Source organism: Heterodontus francisci, chromosome 6 (genome assembly GCF_036365525.1).
Source record: "Heterodontus francisci isolate sHetFra1 chromosome 6, sHetFra1.hap1, whole genome shotgun sequence".
Lineage (NCBI taxonomy): Eukaryota > Metazoa > Chordata > Chondrichthyes > Heterodontiformes > Heterodontidae > Heterodontus > Heterodontus francisci.
In genome coordinates, this window is record NC_090376.1 from 155925178 (window position 1) to 155951240 (window position 26063).

General features: G+C 42.8%; 1 protein-coding gene across 1 annotated transcript in view; it reads left to right on the top strand.

Annotated features, from left to right (window-relative positions):
- The window catches only part of uggt2 (UDP-glucose glycoprotein glucosyltransferase 2), a 740193-nt gene that overhangs the window by 305424 nt on the left and 408706 nt on the right, over window positions 1–26063 (top strand). Inside the window, exons 13-14 of the mRNA XM_068034396.1 lie at window positions 5308–5458; window positions 16028–16147. Coding sequence (XP_067890497.1) covers window positions 5308–5458; window positions 16028–16147 — 271 coding nt within the window. The remainder of the gene's footprint in view (window positions 1–5307; window positions 5459–16027; window positions 16148–26063) is intronic.

Genomic DNA, 26063 nt, shown 5'->3' on the forward strand with positions numbered 1-26063 from the left:
CACTGGATACTGCAAAAGCTATGGGCCTTGACAATATTCCGGTAATAGTACTGAAGACCTGTGCTCCAGAACTTGCCGCGCCCCTAGCCAAGCTGTTCCAGTACAGCTACAACACTGGCATCTACCCTGCAATGTGGAAAATTGCCCAGGTATGTCCTGTGCACAAAAAGCAGGACGTCCAACCCAGCCAATTACCACCCCATCAGTCCACTCTCAATCATCAGTAAAGTGATGGAAGGTGTCATCAACAGTGCCATCAAGTGGCACTTGCTTAGCAATAACCTGCTCAGTGATGCTCAGTTTGGGTTCCGCCAGGGCCACTCAGCTCCTGACCTCATTACAGCCTTGGTTCAAATATGGACAAAAGAGCTGAACTCAAGAGGTGAGGTGAGAGTGACTGCCCTTGACATCAAGGCAGCATTTGACCGAGTATGGCACCAAGGAGCCCTCGCAAAACTGAGGTCAATGGGAATCGGGGAAAACCCTCCGATGGCTGGAGTCATACCTAGCGCAAAGGAAGATGGTTGTGATTGTTGGAGGTCAATCATCTGAGCTCCAGGACATCACTGCAGGAGTTCCTCAGGGTAGTGTCCTTGGCCCAACCATCTTCAGCTGCTTCATCAATGATCTACCTTCAATCATAAAGTCAGAAGTGGGGATGTTCGCTGATGATTGCACAATGTTCAGCACCATTCGCGACTCCTCAGATACTGAAGCAGTCCATGTAGAAATGCAGCAAGACCTGGACAATATCCAGGCATTGGGCTGATAAGTGGCAAGTAACATTCGTGCCACACAAGTGCCAGACAATGACCATCTCCAACAAGAGAGAATCTAACCATCTCACCTTGACATTCAACGGCATTACCATCGCTGAATCCCCCACTCTCAACATCCTAGGGGCCACCATTGTCCAGAAACTGAACTGGAATAGCCACATAAATACTGTGGCTGCAAGAGCAGGTCAGAGGCTGGGAATCCTGAGGCGAGTAACTCACCTCCTGACTCCCCAAAGCCTGTCCTCCATCTACAAGGCACAAGTCAGGAGTGTGATGGAATACTCTCCACTTGCCTGGATGGGTGCAGCTCCAACAACATTCAAGAAGCTCGACACCATCCAGGACAAAGCAGCCCGCTTGATTGGCACCACATCTACAAACATTCACTCCCTCCACCACTGACGCACAGTGGCACCAGTGTGTACCATCTACAAGACGCACTGCAGCAATGCACCAAGGCTCCTTAGACAGCACCTTCCAAACCCGTGACCTCTTCCAACTAGAAGGACAAGGGCAGCAAATGCATGGGAACACCACCACCCGCCAGTTCCCGTCCAAATCACACATCATCCTGACTTGGAACTATATCGCCGTTCCTTCACTGTTGCTGGGTCAAAATCCTGGAGCTCCCTTCCTCACAGCACTGTGGGTGTACCTACCCCAAATGGATTGCAGCGGTTCAAGAAGGCAGCTCACCACCACCTTCTCAAGGGCAATTAGGGATGGGCAATAAATGCTGCCCTAGCTAGCCACACCCACATGCCTGAATGAAAAAAAAAATCCAAGGAGCCCTGGCTTTTGTTCCTTTACATTTCACCCTTGTTGGAATGTATCTAGCCTGTACCTGAAACATCTCCTCCTTAAACATCATTCATTGTTCAGTTACAGTTTTTCCTGTCAATCTTTGATTCCATTTTACCCTGGCTTTTTCCCCTCTTATCTTACTAAAGTTAGCTCTCTTCAAATTTGGATAGTTCCTTGCTGTCCTCCATTTCTAATCTAAACCTTACAGTGATCCCTCTTACCTAAGTGTTACCCCAAGACACTTGGTCCACTCGGCCCACCTCATTCCCCAGCACCAAATCCAGCAATACCTGCTTCCTGGTTGGACCAAGAACATTCTCTTGAACACATTTCAGAAAATCCTCCCTCTCTTTACCCTTACCTCTAACATTATACTGATCAATATTTGGGTAATTAATATCCTTCGATATCTCCACTCTATAGTTCTTGCGCATCTCTGTCATTTCCTTGCGGATTTGCTCCTCTATTTCTCTCTCACTATTTGGAGGCTTATAGTAAACCCCAAGTCGCACCATCATACCATTTTTGCTTCTCAACTTTAACCAAATGGATTCTGTCTTTACCCTCAAGGACATCATCCCATTTCAAAATGGCAATGTCTTCCCTGATCAGTAATGCCACTCTACCTCCCTTTCTTCCTTCCCGATCTCTTCTGAACACTTGGTATCTGAATATTAAGCAACCAGTCCTCACCATTTTTAAGCCACATTTCTGTTATTACCACTATATCACATTCCTACACAGCTATTTGTGCTCGTAGCACACCGACTGTATTCACCACACTTTGTACCTTTACATACATACATTGTAAATCTGTCCTTGTATTCCTCGTAGTCCTTCTTATTCTACTCCTATCTCCTTCCTTTTCTAGTACTATCCAACACTCTCACTCTTATTCCTTTTTTCTACTTCTATATGCTGGTTCCCACCCCCTGCCAATTTAGTTTCAACACTCCCCAGCCACACTAGTGGACCTCACCGCGTGCACCATTGGTCCCAGTCCTGTTGAGGAGCAACTATCTACTCTCGCTAGTACACGGCACTGGGACTAGTCCAGACATTACTATCTTCAAGGTCCTACTTTTTAACTTTCTCAGCACCACCACCAACGCCCCCCCCCCCCCCCCCCACACCTCCTGAAAATCTGACTCAATACCAGCTCTCTCTATGTCCTTGGTACCAACCACAACTCCTGGCTCACTCCCTTCCCCCTGCAGAATATTATACACTCCGTGATGTTCGTTACCCTGGCAACAGGGAGGCAACACACCATGCCGGACTCATGATGTCGGTTACAGAAATGCCTGTCTGCCCCTCTAAATGTGAAATCTGCTGTAGTGTTTGCTGTTCCCTCTTGTGCAGTCCATTTCCCATTGATACCATGGTCTGGACTGAACTCCTTCAAGGTGTCGTCACTGCCAGCAATCTTCAACGCTGAATACTGGTTTGAGAGTGGCACACACCCCGAAGAATCTTACACCTCTACCTCTTCCTACTCTTCCAAATGGCCACTCGTCTACTGTCCTGAACTCTCACAGCCTGTGAGGTGACCAACTCCTGGAACGTACTATGCAGGAAATTCTCAGACTCCCTGATGCTCCACTGTGATTCCCGCTGCCCTCAAGGTCGGAAATCCTGAACTCGATCTTAAGCAGCTGGAGACACGTCCAACACAAGTGGTTCCCCAAGAAACGTGAAGTTTCGTGAAGTTTCCACATGGGGCAGGAATTGCAAGCAACAGGCCTCAGCTGCCCATCCATAATCTAAAAGGAATCTCTATTCATTCTTTTATAATCTAGTAGTACCTTGTATAAACTGTTAATTTTAATTAATGCCTTTAGAGCTGGTACTCCTAATACTAAATCCCTTTATTGATATACTTACCCCGATTGATATTTTATTAATTAGTTTAGCTAGTTAAACTATAAATTTAATACAGTACTTTCCTGGTCCTAGTTTAAACCACTTCCCTGGTTTATTTTTTAAAAAAAGGTAATACTCCCCAGCCAATCACCTACCTGCTGTCCTCTGACATCATTCTTTGCATTTTGGGAAATACACCGATCAAGTCCACACTGTTCCCCCCGCTCTCTCTTTTAAATCCTCTGCCTCTGCTGCTGGTGTCTTTGATCAGGTCCACGCAATGGGTCTGTGGCACTGTTGTCTCAGGCTTGCTTTCTCTACAAATACTACAAAACTATTTCAAAAAGCGCTTAAAGTGATCGGTAGAAAGATTAGGGGGGAGATGAGGGTGGAACTCATTGCCTGTAAGGGTAGTAGAGGCAGAAATCCTCAACTCATTTAAAAGGTGTCTGGATATGCACCTCAAGTGCTGTAACCTGCAGGGCTACGGACCAAATGCTGGAAAGTGATGTTAGACCGGGTGGCTTGTTTTTCGGCTAACGCAGCCAAGATGGGCCAAGTGGCCTCTTTCTGTGCTGTAAACTTTCTATGATTCTATGATTTAAAAATATTGATCTTCTATGACATTGCGCATACATCGTTGTAACTGCCTGTCTTGATCCATCAATAATGTTCTTCCTTCTTGAGTTGCTGCAAGTGGAATAGCAGCTGAAAGCAATGTAGCTGCAAATGTCAGATGTGGCTCAGATGGTAGCGTTCTTATTTCTAAGTCAGAAGGTTGTGGGTGCAAGTCCCACTCCAGGATTTGAGCACAAAAATCAGGGTTGACACTTTAGTGCTGTTCTTAAACCAAAGCCCTGTCTTCCCCCTCAGGTGGACATAGAAGATCCCCATGGCATTATTTTGATGAAGAGCACAGGAGCTATACCTAGTGCACTGGCCAATATCACAAAAGCAAAGTATCTGATCATTATCTCACTGCTTTTTCTGGGAGCTTGCTGTGTGCAAATTGGTTGCCACAATTCCTTTATTGCAACAGTGAATACACTACAGATGTACTTCATTGATTGTAACTTGTTTAGGAAAAACCTAAAAATGCAAGTCTTTTCTTCAGAAATGGAGTTGGAAAGCTTGGTAATACAACTCATCAGGCCCAAACTGCATCAAAAATTAATGCACTAATGAAATTGCAAAGAACAATATAATCAAAAATCCTAATTTTGCAACTAACTGTTGAGTTGAAGCTATTAATATGGTAACTCCAACTGAACATGACATTGGTTGAGGGATCAATGTTGACCAGGAGAAAAGGATCTCCAATCTTCTTCAAATGGTGCTGTGGAATCCTTTACATCCACCTGATGTGTGAAAAAAATTAAAGGGGCCGCATACTTCAATAAGTTGCCTGTGCACTCCGTAGAAAAAAACAGTTAGAGGAAATGTTGGTTTCAGCATAAAATCTTAAGACTAACAGGTTAGAGTGCCAACACTGAATGATAGCTGTCAGCTAATTTAATGTGTCTAAGTATTCTATTTTGCTTCCTTTTGTAACCAATAGGATTTTGCATCTTTATGGCAATCAGCTAGTCATATTGACATGAAAACTGCAAATCAGGAACTTTATTAGCCAAATGCTAAGTGAGAAGATAATTTCACATTTCTTTAAAACATGATATTCTGTGAGCTTAATAAATATGTAGTCCTATTTAATAGGCTATTGAAAACTTTTGAGGAGTCCTCGCATTGACTTAGCCATGCTATTTCCAGGTTTAACCTGCATTTTCAATTGAAACTGATAAATGTTCCTGTGCTTGTTGCATTGTCTGTCACTAAATCTCATTCATCCATGTGCTTTTTCCAGTATTCTAGATATCCTCAAAGAGGAAGGGAAAATTATGGATGGCCTTTATAACCTTGGGATAAAAGATAAAGATCTAAGAAAACTTCTAAAACTGAATGTTTACCCCATGGAAGAAAACGCTGCACTTGATATCCGGCACTCAGCCATAATTGTTGGTATATTGTGCATAGTTATGTGGTGTGCATGCTCATCCTTTAACCTCTCGAGCTCTTCCTGGTATATATGAATGGCCTCCTTCTGCACTGTAATGATTCTGTGATTCTGTGGATGTTTATTAACAGTAATATGTTGGCTCTGTATTTCTGTAGGGGGTGTCTGTAGCTTTGTCATAACTTCAGTAGAACATCAGTGGAAGTCCTGGAGAGACCAGTATATCAGAGTCATACAGCACAGAGGTCAGCCATTCGACCCATTGACTGGAATTTTACAGTGGATGGATGGGAGCATGACTCCGACGTGAAAGTCGGTGGCGAACCCGCTTCCGCCTAGCCCGGGGATCCGTCCCGCATTTTACGGGTCCCCAGGCTTTAATTGTCCCGATGCGGGACTTCCACCCACTTGAGGGAGGAGGTCCCGCCTCAGTGAGCTGCTGGCAAATCAGCGGGCCGGCAGCTCTTAGTCCCAGCAGCGCCACTGGGAGTGGTGGCCACTGCTGGGACTGCAGCCCAGCCAACGCTATGAATCGAGGAGGGAAGGTAAGTAGGGGCATGCCTCACCGGGGGATCGGTCCTTCCCTGGTGAGGCTGGAGTGATCGTTTGGGGGAAGGGGGGGGGGGTGTCTTGGGTCCTGGGGGTGGGTTGGGAGGCAGGAGCGTCCCTCAATCGGGCACCCTGTGCCCGACTGCCATGCCCGCCCCCACTTCGGGGCACGGAAAGGCCGGCAGCTATCGCTGAGCAGCCTTCCACATCCCCAGCACACCCACTTAAGGGCGAGGGCCCTTAAGTAGCCGTTAGGTGGCCACTTAAGGATCTTGATTGGCCTCAGGCAGGCGGGCCGTTTCACACCCCCCCTCCCCCGCCTGACCACTGTAAACTTGTCCGGAGGTGGAAGCGGGGCAGGTAGGCCTCCCGGAGCCTGCCGCTCAATTTTACGCAGCCCCCATGCCACCATCCGACCCGTTGGAGCGGTGTAAAATTCTGGCCATTGTCTTTGTGGTGGTTCTTGCCCACTCCCGTGTTCCTATCCCATAGCTCTGCAAACATTTCTCTTTTTCCTTTTGAAAGTTACTATTGAATCTGCTTTCACACCCTTTCATGTAGTACATGTCAGATTGCAACAACTTGCTACATAATAAAGAAAAATTCTAAGTTCCCACCTGGATTTTGTGCCATTTATCTTAAATCTATGTTCTCTGGTACCTGACTCTCTTACAAATGGAAACTATTTTTCCTTATCTGTCAATCAAAACTCCTAATTTTGAACACCTCTATTTATCTCCCTTAACTAGTGGAAACCTAGAACTCTCTATCTCAAAAAACTGTTGAAGCTAGTTCAATTGAAAATGTCAAATCTTTGGTTGATAGATTTAAGCAACTACACTTTGAGGGTTACAGAATCATGGCCGATAGAGTTAAGGTACAGATAAGCCGTCATCTAATCAAAAGGTGGAGCAAGCTCAAGGAGCTCTATGGCTGACTCCTATTCCTATGTTCCTTCTCTGCTGTAAGGAGAGAAGACCCAGCTTCTCTCATCTCTCCACGTAACTGAAGCCTCTCATCCCTGATACCATATTGGTAAATCTCCACTGTAGCCCCTGCAAGGCCTTGACAACCTTCCTAAAGTGTGATGCTAAAAATTGAACACAATACTGTAAATGAGGCCTAACAGTGATTTACTAAAAGTTTAGCATAACTTACTTAGTTTTGTACTCTATGCCTCAGTTTATTAAGCTGAAGAACCTGTATGCTTTTTTTAACAGCCATATCAATTTGCCCTGCCACCTTCAAAGATTCATGTATGTGAACCCCCCAGGCCATTCTGTTCCTGCAATGCCTTTAAAATTGTACCATTTCATTTATATTGTGTCTCTTCATTTTTCTTTCCAAACTGCATCACTTCACAATTCTCTGCATTAAATTTCACCTGCCAGGTGTCTGCCCATTTCATCAGTCTGTCTGTCTTCCTGATTATATCCTCTTCCCTGTTTACTACATTTTCAAGCTTTGTGCCATTTGCAAACTTTGAAATTGTTCCCTGTATACCCTGGTCCAGGTCATTAATATATGTCAAAAAGAGCTGTGGTCCTAATACTGACCCCAGGGAACACAACCATAGACTTCCCTCCTGTCTGAAAAACAACCATTCACCACTACTTTATGCTTTCTGTCTCTCCGCCAATTTCATGTTCGTACTGCCACGGTCCCTTAAATTCTGCAGGCTTCAATTTTTCTAACAAGTCTGCTATGTGACACTTTATCAAATGTCTTTTGGAAGTCCATATATGGAACAGTAGCCGTACCTTACCCTCGATCCCATGTGTTTCATGACTTCATCGAAGAACTCAGTCGGGTTTGTCAGACACAGTTGGCCTTTCACAAATCCGTGCTGGTTGTCATTGATCAACCCATAGTTTTCTAAGTGCTAATTACTTTTGCCCCGATTATAATAACTGAAATTTTCCCCACCACCACGTTAGGCTGACTGGCCTTTAGTTACTGGGTTTATCCCTCTCCCCTTTTTTCAACAGGTGTGTAATATTTGCAACCCGCCAGTCCATTGGCACCACTTTAATATCTAAGGCTGATCTAAAGATTATGCCTAGAACTTCCACTATTTCCACCCATGCTTCCTTCAACAACCTATCCTACCCAAACTGGGTGACTTTTCTACTTTGAACTGAATGTTTCACTAGAACCATATTGCTCAATATTAAAAGGTTATAAGAGTAACTGATTTTTTAATGTATTGGTACATTTAATGAAATAAACCTTAGAGACAGCAATGCATCTGAAAGTTAGAGAGGCAAGTATGGATAGATATTCACATATAGCATGGTAGGAAGCCCTATTTTAGCAGGCTGTCCTGGTGGTGTAGAGTCTCTCTGGCACGAGTGGAGGCTGGGAATCAGGCAATGTCCCAGACTTGCCATGAGTTAATTTTTGCAGTCAAGAAAGTCCCATTTCCTGATATAAATTGATCATTATTTGCTGAACTTTTTTCTTTGCAAAACTGTACACATCAGAGAAACCTAAAAGGAAAACATCATTCCCCCTCACCATATTCTATTATTCATAATAATGGAGTATATTTATTACTTGAAAGTAGAGTAAGCGGTAATTGAATCAGTTTTCCCAAACATGGTATTAAGAGACATTCTGGTATGTTGCCTAATTTAGTTTCCTTTAATCAACAAGACACTATTTTATCATCTCAAATTCCTCTTTATTTGCTTATAACTCAAGCATCCAAGTCATTAACTCATGCCTTCCACATAGGTCTTGTTACTGATTAATTCCTATTATGACCAAAGACTTTCACAGTTAGATCAGAATCTCTGCATTTAATTTTGCAAACTAACATCAAATTTGCGATAATAACACAGGCACATGCACAAAAATAATCTTGCAAAATTTGTACACAAACAGATCATTCCCAACTGCTAAATTTATCACCTCCTTTTGCCAAATTGCTTTTCAGAATATTTCATTTATTAACTATTTTATAGTAGTAAGCCTACTCGTATTAATTTTATTAAAACCAATTGCCTGCTCTTATCCCAAGTGGCCGTATTTGCATGTGAGCTTTAGAAACAAAGAAAAATAGGAGCAGGAGTAGGCCATTCGGCCCTTCGAGCCTGCTCCGCCATTCAATACGATCATGGCTGATCATCCAAACTCAGTAACCTGTTCCCGCTTTCTCCCCGTATCCCTTGATCCCATTAAGAACTACATATAACTCTTTCTTGAATATTTATTTAATGATTTGGCCTCAACTGCTTTCTGTGGTAGAGAATTCCACAGTTCACCACTCTCTTGGTGAAGAATTCTCTCCTCATCTCTGTCCTAAATGGCTTATCCCTTATCGTTAGACTGTGACCCCTGTTCCTGGATCCCCCACCATCGGGAACATCCTTCCTGCATCTAGTCTGTCCAGTCCTGTTGGAATTTTGTAGGTTTCAAGAGATCCCCTCTCATTCTTCTAAACTCCAGAGAATACAAGCCTAATCGACCCAATCTCTCTTCATATGTCTGTCCTGCCATCCCAGGAATCAGTCCGGTGAACCTTCGCTGCACTCCCTCCATAGCAAGAACATCCTTCCTCAGATAAGGACACCAAAACTGCACACAATACTCCAGATGTGGTCTCACCAAGGCCTTGTACAATTGCAGCAAGACATCCTTACTCCTATACTCAAATCCTCTCACTATGAAGGCCAACATACCATTTGCCTTCTTAACTGCCTGCTGCACTTGCATGCTTACAGGGGGGAAGAAGAGAATTATTTTTATACAGTAGGTCATTGTGATCCGGAACGCCTGAGAGCATGACGGAAGCAGATTCAATACTAACTTCCAAAAGGGAACTGGATAAATACTAAATGTGCAGGGCTATGGGGAAAAGAGCGTGGGCGGAATGAGACTAATTGGATAACTTTTTCAAAGAGCCAGCATGGGCATAATGGGCAGAATGGCCTGTACTGTAAGATTCTATGACAGAGAATTGCAAAAAAAATTGAATTTCATTTGGCTCTCTGATGCTCAATGAATTATAGATCAATTTATTTTCATTTTAAATTTGCATTTTCACACATTAGGGCATAAATTACTCACATCACTATGATGCATTGCCTCAATTTCTCGCTGTGACTATCTTTCACTTTTATTATTAGAGTAGGTTAAATGTTCGGCACAACATCGTGGGCCGTAGGGCCTGTACTGTGCTATACTGTTCTATGTTCTATGTTCTTACTTTTAGCGACTGGTGCACAAGAACACCCAGGTCTCGCTGCACCTCCCCCTTTCCCAATCTATCGCCGTTCAGATAATAATCTGCCTTTCTGTTTTTGCCTCCAAAGTGGATAACCTCACATTTATCCACATTATACTGCATCTGCCATGTATTTGCCCACTCACTCAACCTGTCCAAATCACACTGGAGCTTCTCTGCATCCTCCTCACAGCTCCCACTCCCCCCCAGCTTTGCGTCATCTGCAAACTTGGATATATTACATTTAATTCCCTCATCTATATCATTAATGTATATTGTGAATAGCTGGGGTCCTAGCACTGATCCCTGCGGTAACCCACTAGTCACTGCCTGCCACTCAGAAAAAGCCCTATTTATTCCTACTCTTTCTTTCCTGTCTGCCACCCAGTTCTCTATCCATGTCAGTACCTTACCCCCGATCCCATGTGCTTTAATTTTGCATGCTAATCTCTTATGTGGGACCTTATCGAAAGCCTTCTGAAAGTCCAAATACACCACATCCACTGGTTCTCCATTATCTATTCTACTAGTTACACCCTCAAAAAATTCCAGTAAATTTGTCAAGCATGATTTCCCTTTTGTAAATCTATGTTGACTTTGTCCGATCCTGTCATTGTTTTCCAAGTGCTCTGCTATTACATCTTTTATAATGGACTGTAGAATTTTCCCGCTACTGATGTCAGGCTAACTGATCTATAATTCCCTGTTTTCTCTCTACCTCCTTTTTTAAATAGTGGGTTACATTAGCTACCCTCCAAACCATTGGAACTGTTCCAGAGTCTATAGAATTTTGAAAAATGACCAGCAATGCATCTACTATTTCAAGGGCCACTTCCTTAAGTACTCTGGGATGTAGATTATCAGGTCCTGGGGATTTATCGGCCTTCAATCCCATCCCAAACAAGTCAGAGGGAATATAGTGGAAGTAAGTTTCAAGGGAGTAAGACCAGGATGGATGGCCTCTACTTTAATGCCAGGAGTATTTCAGGTAAAACAGATGAGTTAAGGGCAAGGATTGACACGTGGAATTGTGATATAGTAGCCATCACGGAGACATGGTTGAGGGAGGGGCAGGATTGGCAGCTCAATATCCCGGGATATAGAATCTTCAGGCAAGACAGAGGAGGGGGTAAAGGAGGAGGGGGCATTGCAATATTAGTTAAGGAATCAGTTACTGCAGTAAGGAGAGATGATATCTTGCAGGGGGCATCAAATGAAGCTTTATGGGTAGAGTTTAGGAATAAAAAAGGGACGGCCACATTGCTAGGTGTTTGTTATAGACCCCCAGATAGTCAGCGGGAAATTGAGGAGCAAATATGTGCGCAATTCGCAGAGGTGTGTAAAAATAATAATCGGGTAATTATATTAGGTGATTTCAACTTTCCCAACATTAATTGGGTTTTGGATTAGAGGAGAGCGAATTTTAGTAAAATAAGGCAGGATCTGGCCAAGGTAGACTGGAAAGAGTTACTTGTCGGGAAATCTACAGAAGAGCAGTGGGGGGTATTCAAAAAGGAAATGGGGAGAGTACAGGCCCAACATGTTCCCTCCAGGGTAATAAGTAGGAGCAACAAGCCCAGAGAACCATGGATGACCAGAAACATTCAGAGTACAATGAGTAGGAAAAGAGAGGCTTTTCGCAAATACAAAGAGAGCAAATCAATGGAAGCATTAGTGGAGTACAGAAAGTGTAGGATGGAGCTTAAGGAAGCTATTAGGAGAGTAAAGAGGGGACATGAGAAAGCTCTGGCTGGTAAAAGTAGGGAAAATCCCAAGATATTCTATAAGTATATCATTGGGAAGAGGATAACCAGGGAAAGAGTAGGACCCATTAGGGACTGACGGGGGAAATCTGTGGGTGGAGCCAGAGGACATTGGTAGGGAATGAATACTTCACATCTGTCTTCTTCCAAGAGAATGAGGAAGTAGATATGGAACTCAGAATGAGAGACTGTGAGGTTCTTGAGCAAATTGTCATAAGGAGTGACAAGGTATTGGAGGTTTTGGCAGGCTTAAAAGTGGACAAATCTCCAGGTTCGGACGATTTGTGTCCCGTGATGCTGTGGGCGGTGAGGGTGGAGATTGCAGGGGCTCTGACCCAAATTTTTAATTCCTCTCTTGCCACCGGGGAGGTGCCAAAGGACTGGAGAACAGCTAATGTGGTCCCACTCTTTAAGAAAGGTTGTAGAGATAAGCCAGGGAACTATAGACCAGTGAATCTCACGTCAGTGGTAGGGAAACTATTGGAGAAAATTCTGAAGGAGAGAATCTATGTCCATTTGGAGAGGCAAAATTTGATTAGGAATAGTCAGCATGGCTTTGTCAGAGGGAGGTCATGCCTAACAAATTTGATTGAATTTTTTTCAGCATGTGACCAGGTGTGTAGATGAGGGTAGTGCAGTTGATGTAGTTTACATGGATTTCAGCAAAGCCTTTGACAAGGTCCCACATGGGAGACTTATCAAGAAAGCAAATACACATGGGATACAAGGTAACTTGATAAGGTGGTTTCAAAATTGGCTTCGCTGTTGGAGACAGAGAGTGATGACAGACAGCTGTTTTAGTGACTGGAAGCCAGTGTCCAGTGGTGTACCACAGGGATCTGTGCTGGATCCCCTATTGTTTGTCATTTATATAAATGACATAGATGACTATGTGTGGGGTAGGATCAGTAAGTTCGCATATGACACAAAGATTGGCCGAGTGGTTAACAGTGAGGTGGAGTGTCTTGGGTTACAGGAAGATATAGACGGGATGGTCAAATGGGCAGAAAGGTGGCAGGTGGAATTTAACCCTGAAAAGTGTGAGGTGATACACTTTGGAAGGTGTAATGTGACACGGAAGTATTCAATGAATGGCCTGACACTGGGAAGTTCCGAGGAACAAAGGGACCTCGGTGTGTTTGTCCATAGATCTCTGAAGGCAGAAGGGCAGGTTAATAGGGTGGTGAAGAAGGCATATGGGACACTTGCCTTTATCAATCGAGGCATAGATTACAAAAGAAGGGAGGTCATGTTGGAGTTGTATAGAACTTTGGTAAGGCCACAGCTGGAGTACTGTGTGCAATTCTGTTCGCCACATTATGGAAAGGATGTGATTGCACTGGGGGGGGTGCAGAGGCGATTCACAAGGATGGTGCCTGGGATGGAACATTTAAGGTATGAAGAGAGGTTGGATAGGCCTGGGTTGTTTTTACTGGAGCAGAGAAGACTGAGGGGTGACCTGATCGAGGTGTACAAGATTATGAGGGGCAAGGACATGGTGGATAGGGAGCAGCTGTTCCCCTTAGTTGAAGGGTCAATTACGAGGGGCCACAAGTTTACGGTGAGGGGCGGGAGGTTTAAGGGGGATTTGAGGAAGAACTTTTTTACCCAGAGGATGGTGACGGTCTGGAATGCCCTGCCTGGGAGGGTGGTAGAGGCAGGTTGCCTCACATCCTTTAAAAAGTACCTGGATGAGCACTTGGCACGTCATAACATTCAAGGCTATGGGCCAAGTGCTGGCAAATGGGATTAGGTAGACAGGTCAGGTGTCTTTAATACATCGGTGCAGACTCGATGGGCCGAAGGGCCTCTTCTGCACTGTATTATTCTGTGATTCTGATTCTGTGAATTTCCCTAATACCATTTCCCTACTAATACTGATTTCATACAGTTCCTCCTTCTCACTAGACCCTATGTTCCCCAACATTTCTGGAAGGTCTTTGACTATCATGAATTGACATCACAACTGAGCCTTATTCATAATCCAAAGGCACTGAGACACTTTTAGTAGTTTCCTGAGATCAACCAATTTAGCACAGACCAGGGATTGAATTTGTGCCCTTCATCTGTGTGGTTCAGCTTCTCTGGTTAAATGTGCTGAGCCATAAGGGGAGGCTTTTACCTGGGACTATTTGAAACTGATGTGGGGTGGGAATGTGTGTTTTAAATCCTGCAGCAGTGACATGTTTTATATTGTTGTACACGAAGTCACTTGTGGGCTTGCAATTTCATCAAAATCTTTCACTGGATCTGCAGATCAAGACTGCAAATGCTCTGATTTCTGTTGAAAGAATCCTCCCAGGTTCAAGACTTACATTCGCAACAGTCTTTAAATTACAGCACATGACTTTCAAAAATCTTCAGGCTATTCCTTATGATTTGTAAAGGAATGTCCCACAGCATGGTGAAAACCAAATACTATCACAACTATTTATAGCCATCATAAAATTCCTTAGTATAATTCAAAATGCATTCCCTAATTTTGCATAAGCTGTGAAACTCGTGAATCTGTTTCTAATGTAGGTTCTGCAAAGATACTTTAATTTGTGATAACTTTAAAGGCACCTGCTTGTTAGGTTCTTTATTAAAACATTGGCTCAGAAACAGAAAGCACAGATTTATTTTGAAATTCTCTTAGATTTAGGCCTGGATTTTTACTTACCTGACCTGCCGAGAGTAGGGGTTGAGGAAGGTGCAGAGAATCCAGAAGCTGAAATTCATCAGCAAGCTGTAGTTTACCCAGCGGCGTTCGATCCCAGGGTTGTGTTGCGGCTCAATCAGTTGTTCCTGGGGGCTGCCAATTGTGGGGAGTGGGAAATCTGAGGACGGAGTGGGGGGGCGGAGGCCTCAGGGAGGTGCTGGAGGTCTCTGGGGAAGGTGGGGGGGTGGTGTCTGCCCCTGTCGCAGCACTGAAACAGCTCTATCAAAGTTGAAAATTATGTGCTGCATTATCCTCGGAGTTCATCAAACTACAGTCTGAATACCAAATTGCCCAAACTGCAAATAAAGAAGGGTTTTTCAGTAAGACACCTTTGTTCTTTTAGTTTTCCATGTGGGGAATTCGTGTAGTCTTTGTCTGAAATAAAAACAGAAAATGCTGAATATACTCAGCACATCAGGCAGCATCTCTGGAGAAAGAAACAGAGTTAATGTTTCAGGTTGATGACCTTCGATCAGAACTGGAAAAGTTAGAAATGTAATCGGTTTTAAGCAAGTAAAAGGGGGGACGGTGAGAAAAGAACAAAAGGGAAGGTCTGTGATAGGGTAGAAGACAGGAGAGATTAAATGATGGAAGGCTTGGTGGTGCAAAGCCAAAAGGCATGGTCATGGGACAAGTAACAAAACAAAAGATGTGTCGAGAGGAGGTGTGAATGACAGAATGATGAGAATAGCTGCCGTCTGAAAACAAAACCAGAAAACAAGAGTAAAACTGATTAAATCATCGGTCACTTTAATTCTCCACCTTGCTCTCACACTGACCTCTCTGTCCTCGTCCTCTAGCAGTGTTCCAACGAAGTTCAACATAAATTCAAGTAACAGCACGTCATCTTTTGATTAGCGCTTTACAGCCTTCCAGACTGAATATTGAGTTCAACAATTTCAGACTGTAATTTCTTCCCCTATTTTGTTTCCTTTTTCTTTGCAGGTTTCTGTTTTACTTTTGTTTTTTACTTTGCTGTAGGTCTGAGAGACTCTTAAAATTGCACAAAAAGTTACAGAACTGAATATAACAAATGTTGAAAGGTATTCAGCAGCTTCTTTAAAATTTAAAATAGAGCCAATCCTCTGTTTAGGAGTCCCTTTCACATTTTGCATCCTACACTGGCCAGTGGAGCAAGAAGGTCATTAAACAAGGCTTCTACCAATGTTATGCTGGGATGGGTTACCAAAAGATGCATAGAAACAATGTGGGATTCCTGTTCTCACTGACTTGCTTCCCCTAAAATTAACAACAGTCCAATAACGAGAATTTCATTGAAACAACTGTATTATTGGATCTTAAACATATTTACTGTCCTTTTTATTTTAGTGGATGAATGACCTGGAAAGGGACCAAAAGTACCATTCTTGGCCATCAAGTTATCAAGAGTTATTGCAACCAACCATCCCAGGTGTTATACGGCAAATTAGGCGCAACTTTTTTAATTTGGTAAGTATTGTGAAATAAAGATATTAAGTTAATTATATGTTTTTTGTAATCATTTTGCACTATTTATCTAATTATTAGTCTGTTAATAGTGCAAAGGCTTGGACATGATGGAAGTAAAACCATATTAATTCTCTCATATCTTTTGGGCCTCCTTATCTCGAGAGACAATGGATACGCGCCTGGAGGTGGTCAGTGGTTTGTGAAGCAGCGCCTGGAGTGGCTATAAAGGCCAATTCTGGAGTGACAGGCTCTTCCACAGGTGCTGCAGAGAAATTTGTTTGTTGGGGCTGTTGCACAGTTGGCTCTCCCCTTGCGCCTCTGTCTTTTTTCCTGCCAAATATATGTATCCTCTCATATATCCTCTCATATGTTTTTATCAAATGACAAAATACTGTGTCAGTAAAAATACATAACTTCATGTGGGTGTGTTCACATTTCCCTTGTCCTTTTTATCTTCTATAAAATAAATCATCCCTGACCAATGTCTTACATGATCTAGTAGTGCAATAAACCTGCAGAAATACTGGCTGTTAGAGTCATAGAGCCTATGATGGTGAATTTTGAATAATTTGTGTTGGGGTGGAAGGAAGACGAAAGATAATGATTTGAGAATTGCTGAAAACTGACATTTTGTCAAAGCTTTTCGTCTTGCACTCATCAGGACAATTTGCAAGAATACTAATATAAGAGAAGCAACAAATTTATACTATATGAGATGAGAGTGCTGATTGGTTGGCAAGTGGACTCTGATTGGTAGAGGTGTTCCCACGGAGAATGCACCAGTTTATTGTGGCTGACAGTTAACTGCCAAGCTTTGTTTGAAATTTAAACCAGGCAGCTTGAGTCTGAGGAATGAACCAGCCATCACTTATTTTGTTTAGCTGAAATAGGCGCAATGTGTGTACACGTTCTTTCTGTCTGCAAAGAACAGGGCCCTGTGTATTAACATTTGTAGCTTCCAGTAAGCGCACATGCAAGCCCGAATGACAATCTTAAATTGGCGGTCAGCGTAATTCTTAGCACACTGAGGGTTATTTAGCAAATGTTGTCTAATCGTGGAATCACATCTAATATTGGACACTGTTTTGAGTTTTGCAAGCATGGGCTAGTTGGCTATGGTCTACAACAGCAGAAAGGACATGTTGTTTGATACAATCCACCAAGCTTTAGGACATACGGCCTATAAACCTAGCATCACACTGGCATTGAAATTCATATATTGCATTATTCACTTGTGTGATAGGCAGAACTTCTTTTTGGCTTGACAGCAGCATCCTGTTCGTGGTGAACACCACATATGTTGCTACTGCATAGTAGCAGCATGAAACAGCAAGCTTCACCTGTTGCTCAATTTTTTGGAATATATTACCTTTCCATTTGAATGCCAGTGTTATGCTAGGTATATAGGCCATATATCCGAAAGACTGGTGGATCGTATCAAACAGCATGTCCCTTTTGCTGTTCGCAATGGGCAAGGTACCATACCCAACCAGCCCGTGCATGCAAATCTCAAAGCACAGTGTCCAACATTAGATGTGATTCCACGATTGGACAACATTTGCTAAGTAATCCTCAGTGTGCTAAGAATTATGCTGACAACCAATTTAAGATTGTCAGTCGGGCTTGCAGTGTGGTGCATTTGCATGTACTGGAAGCAATATAAATACATAGGGTCATGGTCTTTGCAGACAGAAAGAACATGTACACACATTGCACCTGTTTCAGCTAAACAAAATAAGTGACAGCCATTTGCTGGTTCATTTCTCAGGGCAATGCCTTGACCAATCAGAGTCAAGCTGCCTGGTTTAAATTTCAAACAAAGCTTGGCAATTAACTGTCAGTCACCGTAAACTGATGCATTCTCGATGGAACTGCCTCCAACAATCAGAGTCCACTTGCCAACCAATCAGCACTCATTTCTCATATAGTATAATTTGTTGCTTCCCTTATATTGGTATTCTTGCGAAGTGTCCTGATGAGTGCAAGACGAAAAACTTTGACAAAATGTCTCTGTTTCCAGCAATACTCAAGTTCAATACTACCATACAACTAGATAATGATTTGCAGTATAGAGGTTTTCATTCCATATACAGTTATAATCTTTTTTTAAGGCAAGGGGTACATCTGGTTTTAACAAATTGATTACTTATTTTATGTGTACATTTATGAAACAAGTTTTTTTTAAAACAGAGCATTCCTGTTATTGTACCTCTTTTTATTGTATAAGAAAATAACATTGTAAAAACTTCAGCACTTCATCCTATATATCTCAGGTTGCCTTAATGCTCTTCTACTATTCTCTTTAAAATTTTATACGAAAAAATTCTGTTTACTGATACGTTTGTTAAGTGTTTGTTGACATACTGTTCCCATTATTTATATATATTATTTCAAACATGTCCTTACATAATCAGTCTATGCCTGGGCTTCAGATGGAACATTAGATATTGTTTAGCCCTCTCAATTCTCTTAAGGTACCTATTTCAGTTAAAGCTTTCAAACCACTTACATCCTGAATTAGTTCTAAAATGCCTCTGAATGAAGACAGTGTGCTTTATGGAAATATTGATCTCATGAAGGCAGTTATAAAATTGGGTATCTGACATTGCAGTTCTGACCTAACAATACTGTTGGATTGCCATGGTTCAAGAAAATGGATCAGCAGCACCTTCTCAAGGGCAATTAAGGATGGGCAATAAATGCTTGTCTTGCCGGCAATGTCCACATCCCTTGAACGAATAAAAAAAACCATACAACCTGCATAATCCTTTATTCCACCTTGGCATCGGAAAGATCATTGGTATTAAGCAGTTCCATCGCACATACTTTTGGTCAGTCTACTAAGACAAGCAGAGAGATAGAATCATAAAATCTTACAGCACAGGAGTCATTTTTCCCATTGTGCCTGTGCTGGCACTTTGAAAGAGCTGTCCAATTTAGTCCCTCACCCCAGCTTTTTCCCCATAACCCTGTAAATGAGTCCTCTTCAAGTACATGCCCAATTTCCTTTTCAAAGTTACTTTGTAATCTGTTTCCACAACTCTTTCAAGTAGTGCAGTCCAGATCATAACAACCCTTTGTGTGAAATACTTTCACCTCTAGTTTGTTTTGCAATTATATTTATGACCTCTGGTTACCGACCCACTTCTCTCTACTTGTTCTCCCTACTTGCTCTGTTAAGACCCTTCATATTTTGAATACCTGTATTAGATCTCCTTTAACCTCCTCTGCTCTAAGGAGGACAGTCCCAGCTTCTCCAATCTCTCCACATAACTGAACACCCTCATTCCTGGTATCATCCTGGTAAACGTCCTCTATACCCTCTCCAAAGCTTTGACACCTTTGCTAACATATGGTGCCCACAATTGTTAGGCTTATACCTAACCAGTGATTGGTAAAGGTTTAACAAGACTTCCTTGTTTTGTAGTCAAGTCCCCTATTTGCAAATCAATGTGCTTTCTTAAGTGCCTTGTCAACTTGTGTTGACACCTTCAAGGATTTGTGATTGTGCCAGTCATAGGAGATTCTTAGCTTAGGAAAGTGGATAACCATATATATAATAAAGACAACACCTGGAGCTGGGAAATGAGGTGGGCCAAGTGGACCATGTGTCCATGGGGGAGCACTTGGGTAAAAGGACCATCGTATCAAGATTTAGATTCGTAATGCAGAAAAGCAAGGAACGAAATAAGATAGAATGGCTAGATTGGAAGAGGGCTAATTTCAATGCGATGAGAAGGGATCAAGCCAGAATAAAATGGAACCGAAGACTGATTGGCAAAATTTTAATGGAACAATGGGTTATCTTTAGGGAAGAGAGTTTCAGGTACGGGCTAGATACATTCCAACAAGGGCGGAAGGTAGGGGAACCAAAAAACAGGGCTTCTTGGTTGATTTATTTAGAGATACAGCACTGAAACAGGGCCTTTGGCCCACCGAGTCTGCGCCAATCATCAACCACCCATTTATACTAATGCTACATTAATTCCATATTCCTACCACATCCCCACACCACCTACCTACACTAGGGGCAATTTATAATGGCCAATTTACCTATCAACCTGCAAGTCTTTGGCTGTGGGAGGAAACCGGAGCACCTGGCGAAAACCCACACGATCACAGGGAGAACTTGCAAACTCCGCACAGGCAGTACCCAGAATCGAACCCAGGTCGCTGGAGCTGTGAGGCCGCGGTGCTAACCACTGTGCCGCCCTGAGGGAGCTAGAGATTATGATGAAACAAAAAAGAGGGTGTGTGATGCATGCCAGGTGAATTCTTCAAGTGAGAACCAGGCCAAATACAATAAGTTGAGAGGAGAGGTGAAAAGGAAAATAAGACTGGCAAAGAGAGAATATGAGTATAGAATGGCAATCCACACAAAAGGGAACCCAAAAATCTTCAACCGGCATGTAAATTGTAAAGGGGTTGTAAGAGGTGGAGTAGGGCCTATTAGGGACAAAGAGGGTAATATATGCTTCAAGACACAGAGCAAGGCTAGAATACTTAATGAGTACTTTGTATCCATGTTTACTAAAAAAGAGGAATCTGACAAAATATCAGTAGAAGTGGAGAGAGTATAGGCAATGGATAGTGTAAAAATTTGCTTGTGAGGAGGTACTGAAAAGGCTAACAATGCTTAGGGTAGATAAGCCACCTGGTTCAGATGGCTTGCATCCCAGGTGGAGGTGGAGTTAGCCGAAGGGCATGCTATAATCTTCTAATCTTCCTTAGATACCTGGAGGTGCCAGAGGATTGTAGAATAGCAAATGTGATACCCTTATTCAAAAAAGGATGTAAGGACAGTCCGAGCAAATACAGGCCAGTTAGTTTAACATCAATGGTGGGGTAAGGTTTTCGAACAATAATCAGGCACTTTGAGAGGTTTGAGTTAATTAAGAATAGCCAGCACAGATTTGTAAAAGCAGATCATGCTTGACTAATGTAATTGAATTTTTTGATGAAGTCACGGAGACGGTTGATGAAGGGAATGCGGTGCATGTTGTCTACATGGATTTTAAGCAAGCATTTAAAAAAGTACCGCATAAAAGGCGGGTTAACAGGGTCAGTGCCCAATTGGATAGAAAATTGGCTTATTGACAGAAAACAGTGAGTTGTGGTAAATGTTTACTTTTCAGATTGGGGAATGGTCGACAGTGTCATTCCCCAAGGGTCAGCGGTAGGACCAATGCTTTTTTTGCTATATATAAATGACTTGGATCTTGGAATGCAGGGTAGAATTTCAAAATTTGCCAGCGATACCAAACTTGGATGAATGAGGATGATGTTACGACCAGGTGAGGAAAGGGTCTCAGGTTCCCCTTTCGCCCTTTCTCTGCTTTGACCACCACAGGGTTTATCTGTTTTAATACAGTGATTTAACTTACCACTTCAGTGAGCTCTTGCTCCTACTCCTATATTGCAAATAAACCAATCAGACAGATTTTTTTGAGTTTAAACAATGAAGATGTAAGTTATTAAAATTATCACTCTAAACAGGTTAAAATTACGTTACGCATCCAGCTCATATTCACACGAGAGGCACACACATTTACACACAAGTAGATTACAGAGGGAAAACAGAATTGGGAGGTTGGAGTAAAGTCCTTAATAAATGGAATTTATATACTTAATCCCAGTGTCTTTAGTTGAAATTGTATTCCTGAAGTCCTCGCTGGGCCACGTGCACAATTCAGGCTTGCTTCTCTGTTTCCAGAAGGCAGAAGAGGGGCTTTATCCATATCCCCTTAGTTGTTGACTGTGTTGGGCTGTGGCTTACAGTTACAGTCTCCTTCTAAGGCACAATTCACAAACTCCCAGAGTTATACAAGCAGTCATGTGATGTGACCAGCTCTTTGTTTTTGAATCAGCATCTTCGAAGAACATAGGAAATAGGAGCTCAAGTAGGCCATTTGGCCCCTCAAGCCTGCCCTGCCATTTAATAAGATCATGGCTGATCTGCCCCAGACCTCAACTCCTCTTTTGTGCCGGCTCCTCATAGCCTTCAACTCCCCGATATTTCAAAAATCTATCTACCTCTTTAAAAACTTTCAGTGGTCTAGCCTCCACAACTCTCTGGGGTAGGAAATTTCAGACATTCACTACCCTCTGTGAGAAGAAATTCCTTCGCATCTCAGTTTTAAATGAGTGTCCCCTTATTCTGCAGCTATGTCCCGTAGTTTGAGATTCCCCCACTAGAGAGAACATTTTCTCAACAGCTACCCTCTCCAGCCCCCTCAGAATCTTGTACGTTTCAATGAGATCACCCCTCATTCTTCTAAACTCTAATGAAAAAAGGCCTAACCTGTTTAGCTGTTCTTGATAAGTTAACCCCTTCATCCCAGGAATCAGCTGAGTGAATCTCTTTTGAACTGCCTCCAATGCCGGTATATCCTTTCTTAAATACGGGGACCATAACTGTCACAGTACTCACCAACACCCTGTATAGTTGTAACAAGACTTCCCTATTTTTAAACTCCAACCCCCGAGCAATAAAAGCCAAAATTCCATTTGCTTCTTAATTACTTGCTGCCCAACTTTTTGTGTTTCATGCACAAGAACACCCAGATCCCTCTGTGCTGCACCTTTTGGGAGTCTCTCTCCATTTATATTACACTCTGCCCCCTCCTCCAAGTCATTAATATTAAATGTAATAACTCCAAATTTAAATGTAATATCTCCAAATTTGCAGGTGACACAAAACTGGGTGGGAGGGTGAGTTGTGAGGAGGATGCAGAGAGGCTTCAGGGTGATTTGCACAAGTTGGGTGAGTGGGCAAATGCTTGGCAGATGCAGTATAATGTGGATAAATGTGAGGTTATCCACTTTGGTAGCAAAAACAGGAAGGCAGATTATTATCTGAACGGCTATAAACTGATAGAGGGGAATATGCAGCAAGCCCTGGGTGTTCTCGTACACCAGTCGCTGAATGTAAGCATGCAGGTGCAACAGGCGGTAAAAAGAGCAAATGGTATGTTGGCCTTCATAGCAAGAGGATTCAAGTACAGGAGCAGGGATGTCTTGCTGCAATTATGCGGGCCTTGGTGAGGCCACACCTAGAATATTGTGTGCAGTTTTGGTCTCCTTATCTGAGGAAGGATGTTCTTGCTATAGAGGGAGTGCAGCGAAGGTTTACCAGACTGATTCCTGGGATGGCAAGACTGCTGTATGAGGAGAGATTGAGTCGGTTAGGATTATATTCGCTGGAGTTCAGAAGAATGAGGGGGGATCTCATAGAAACCTATAAAATTCTAACAGGACTTGACAAGGTAGATGCAGGAAGGATGTTCCCGATGATGGGGGAGTCCAGAACCAGAGGTCATTCTCTAAGGATATGGGGTAAACCTTTCAGGACTGAGATGAGGAGAAATTTCTTCACTCAGAGAGTGGTGAGCCTGTGGAATTTGTTACCAGAGAAAGCAATTGAGGCCAAAACATTTATGTTTTCAAGAAGGAGTTAGATATAGCTTTTGGGGCAAAAGGGATCACAGGGTATGGGGGAAAGCGGGAACAGGTTATTCAGTTGGATGATCAGCCATGATCATAATGAATGGCAGAGCAGGTTCGAAGGGCTGAATGGCCTGCTGCTGCTCCTATTTTCTATGTTGCTATATGGAGAGTAAATAATTGAGGCCCTAGGACTTATCTTTGTGGCACTCCACTAGTTACGTCTTTCCAACCTGAAAAACACCCCTTAATCCCGACTCTCTGTCTTCTGTGAATTAACCAATCCTCAATCCATGCTAATACATTACCCCCAATACCGTGAGCTCTTATCTTGTGCAATAATCTTTTAATTGGCACCTTATTGAATGTCTTCTGGAAATCCAAATACACGACATCTACAGATCTACATCTGCTTGTTATATCCTCAAAGAGCTCGAGCAAATTTGTCAAACACGATTTCCTTTTCGATTGCGTTTAGCTTTTCTAAATGTCCTGCTATTTCTTCCTTCATTATGGACCCTAGCATTTTCCCAACGATTGATGTTAGGCTGACTGGCCTATAGTTTTCTGATTTTTGTCTCCCTCCCTTCTTGAACAGGGGCGTCACATTAGTGGTTTTTTAGTCCGCTGGGATCCTCCCGGAATCCAGTGAGTTCTGGAATATTTCGACCAATGCCTCCACTATCTCTGCAGCCACTTCATTTAAAACCCTTGGATTCAGGCCATCAGGTCCTGGTGACTTGTTTGCCTTTAGTCCCATTAGTTTGTCAAATACTTTGTCCCTCGTGATAGAGACCGTTACAAGATCTTTCCTCCCATTCGCTCCTTGCTTATCTGATATCTGTGGGATGTTTATAGTGTCCTCCACCGTGAAGACCAGTACAAAATATTGGTTTAAATTATCTGCCATTTTCCTGTTCCCCATTATCAATTCTCCAGTCGCATCCTCCAAGGGTCCCAGGCTCACTTTAACTATTCTTTTTTTATATACCCGTAGATGCTCTTGCTGTTTGTTTCTATATTTTTTGACAATTTACTTTCATAATCAATGTTCTCCCTCTTTATTAGCTTTTTAGTCATCTGCTGCTGATTCCTAAAAAATTCCCAATTCTCTGGCCGACCACTAGTTTTCGCCGCTTTGTATGCCTTAGTTTTTGATTGGATACTCTCCTTGACTACCTTTGTTAACCATGGGAGGTTCATCCTTCTCATCGAGTCCTTCTTTTTGACTGGGATAAATTTTTGCTGAGCATTATGAAATATCTGCTTAAATGTCCAGGTAACTCTCCTCCTCCCTGATGTGTCAGAGTATCCACAGCTTGGACTCCAGCTCATCAGCTCTAAACTGAAGGTCCTCGAGCAGCCAACACTTACTGCAAATGTGGCCATTGTGGTTCGCACCGGCCTGCACCCCTCCCTCATACTACATGGAATGATCTTTGAAATTCAAGGCTGTTCAGACATACTTGGTAGGGAGTTGGCTCTTTCAAAATCAATGGGTGTCAATGGCTTTTGACGATCAACATTGGCAAAACCATTCTAGGTAATGTAATCAGAGAGCACCCCCATTCTGGCTAGACTGGGTGTTCACCTCTGTCTCCAGCTGGCCTTTGGCTTCTCATATGCAAATTGCATGTGGACATCTTAGCTGCTCTGTTCTGTTTTTTTAAAAGTTATTTGTAACCGTCTCTGTAAAAGGTTTCAGGCAAAGTTCCATACGAGGAAATTAATATTTTCCATTTGACATGTGAGGTTTTCATCATACCTCCGTACCATGCTGAGTTAAAAAGAGAAAGCACAGGAAAACACACATGCATTTTTCATTCACTCTCATCCACTCAGAAATCTTAAAATTGTTGCAACTTATCCTTTTCGCTCTGCAGCAGCAGTGCTGATTTAAATTGCCTTTTTCCCTTGAGGTTGATCTGAGATGGTTAGGTGTTGGGTGAGACCCTGGACAAGGCATCAGCAATTATATTGCTTTTCCCTGCAATGTGGGTCATTTTTAAATGGTAGGTTTGTAAGAGCAGGCTCCATGAAACAGCCTCGCATTTTGAGTCTTGAACTTCTCCACAGAAGTTAGGGGGTTGTGGTCAGTGTAAACCACGGTCTCTCCATCCATTTTGTACATAGATGTTGAAGTGCTGGAGAGCTAGTAACATCCCCAGCGTCTCCTTTTCCACGGTACAGCACCTTTTTTGGTGCTGATTTAACTTTTTGGAGAAGTACTCTAACAGTCTCTCAATGCCTGTCCCATCATCTTGGAGTAGGACAGCACTTATCCTTAGGTCACTGGCATCAACTGCCACTTTAAAGGGTTTATTAAAGTTGGGAGCTGCCAGGACCAGTTCATTCGTAAATTTAGCCTCTCGAAAGCAGTTTGGCACTTTTCTGACCACACCACCTTGGCCCTTTTCTGCAGTAACTCAGTTAGTGGGGCAGCTATGGTGCTGAAATTTGGAGCAAACTTACA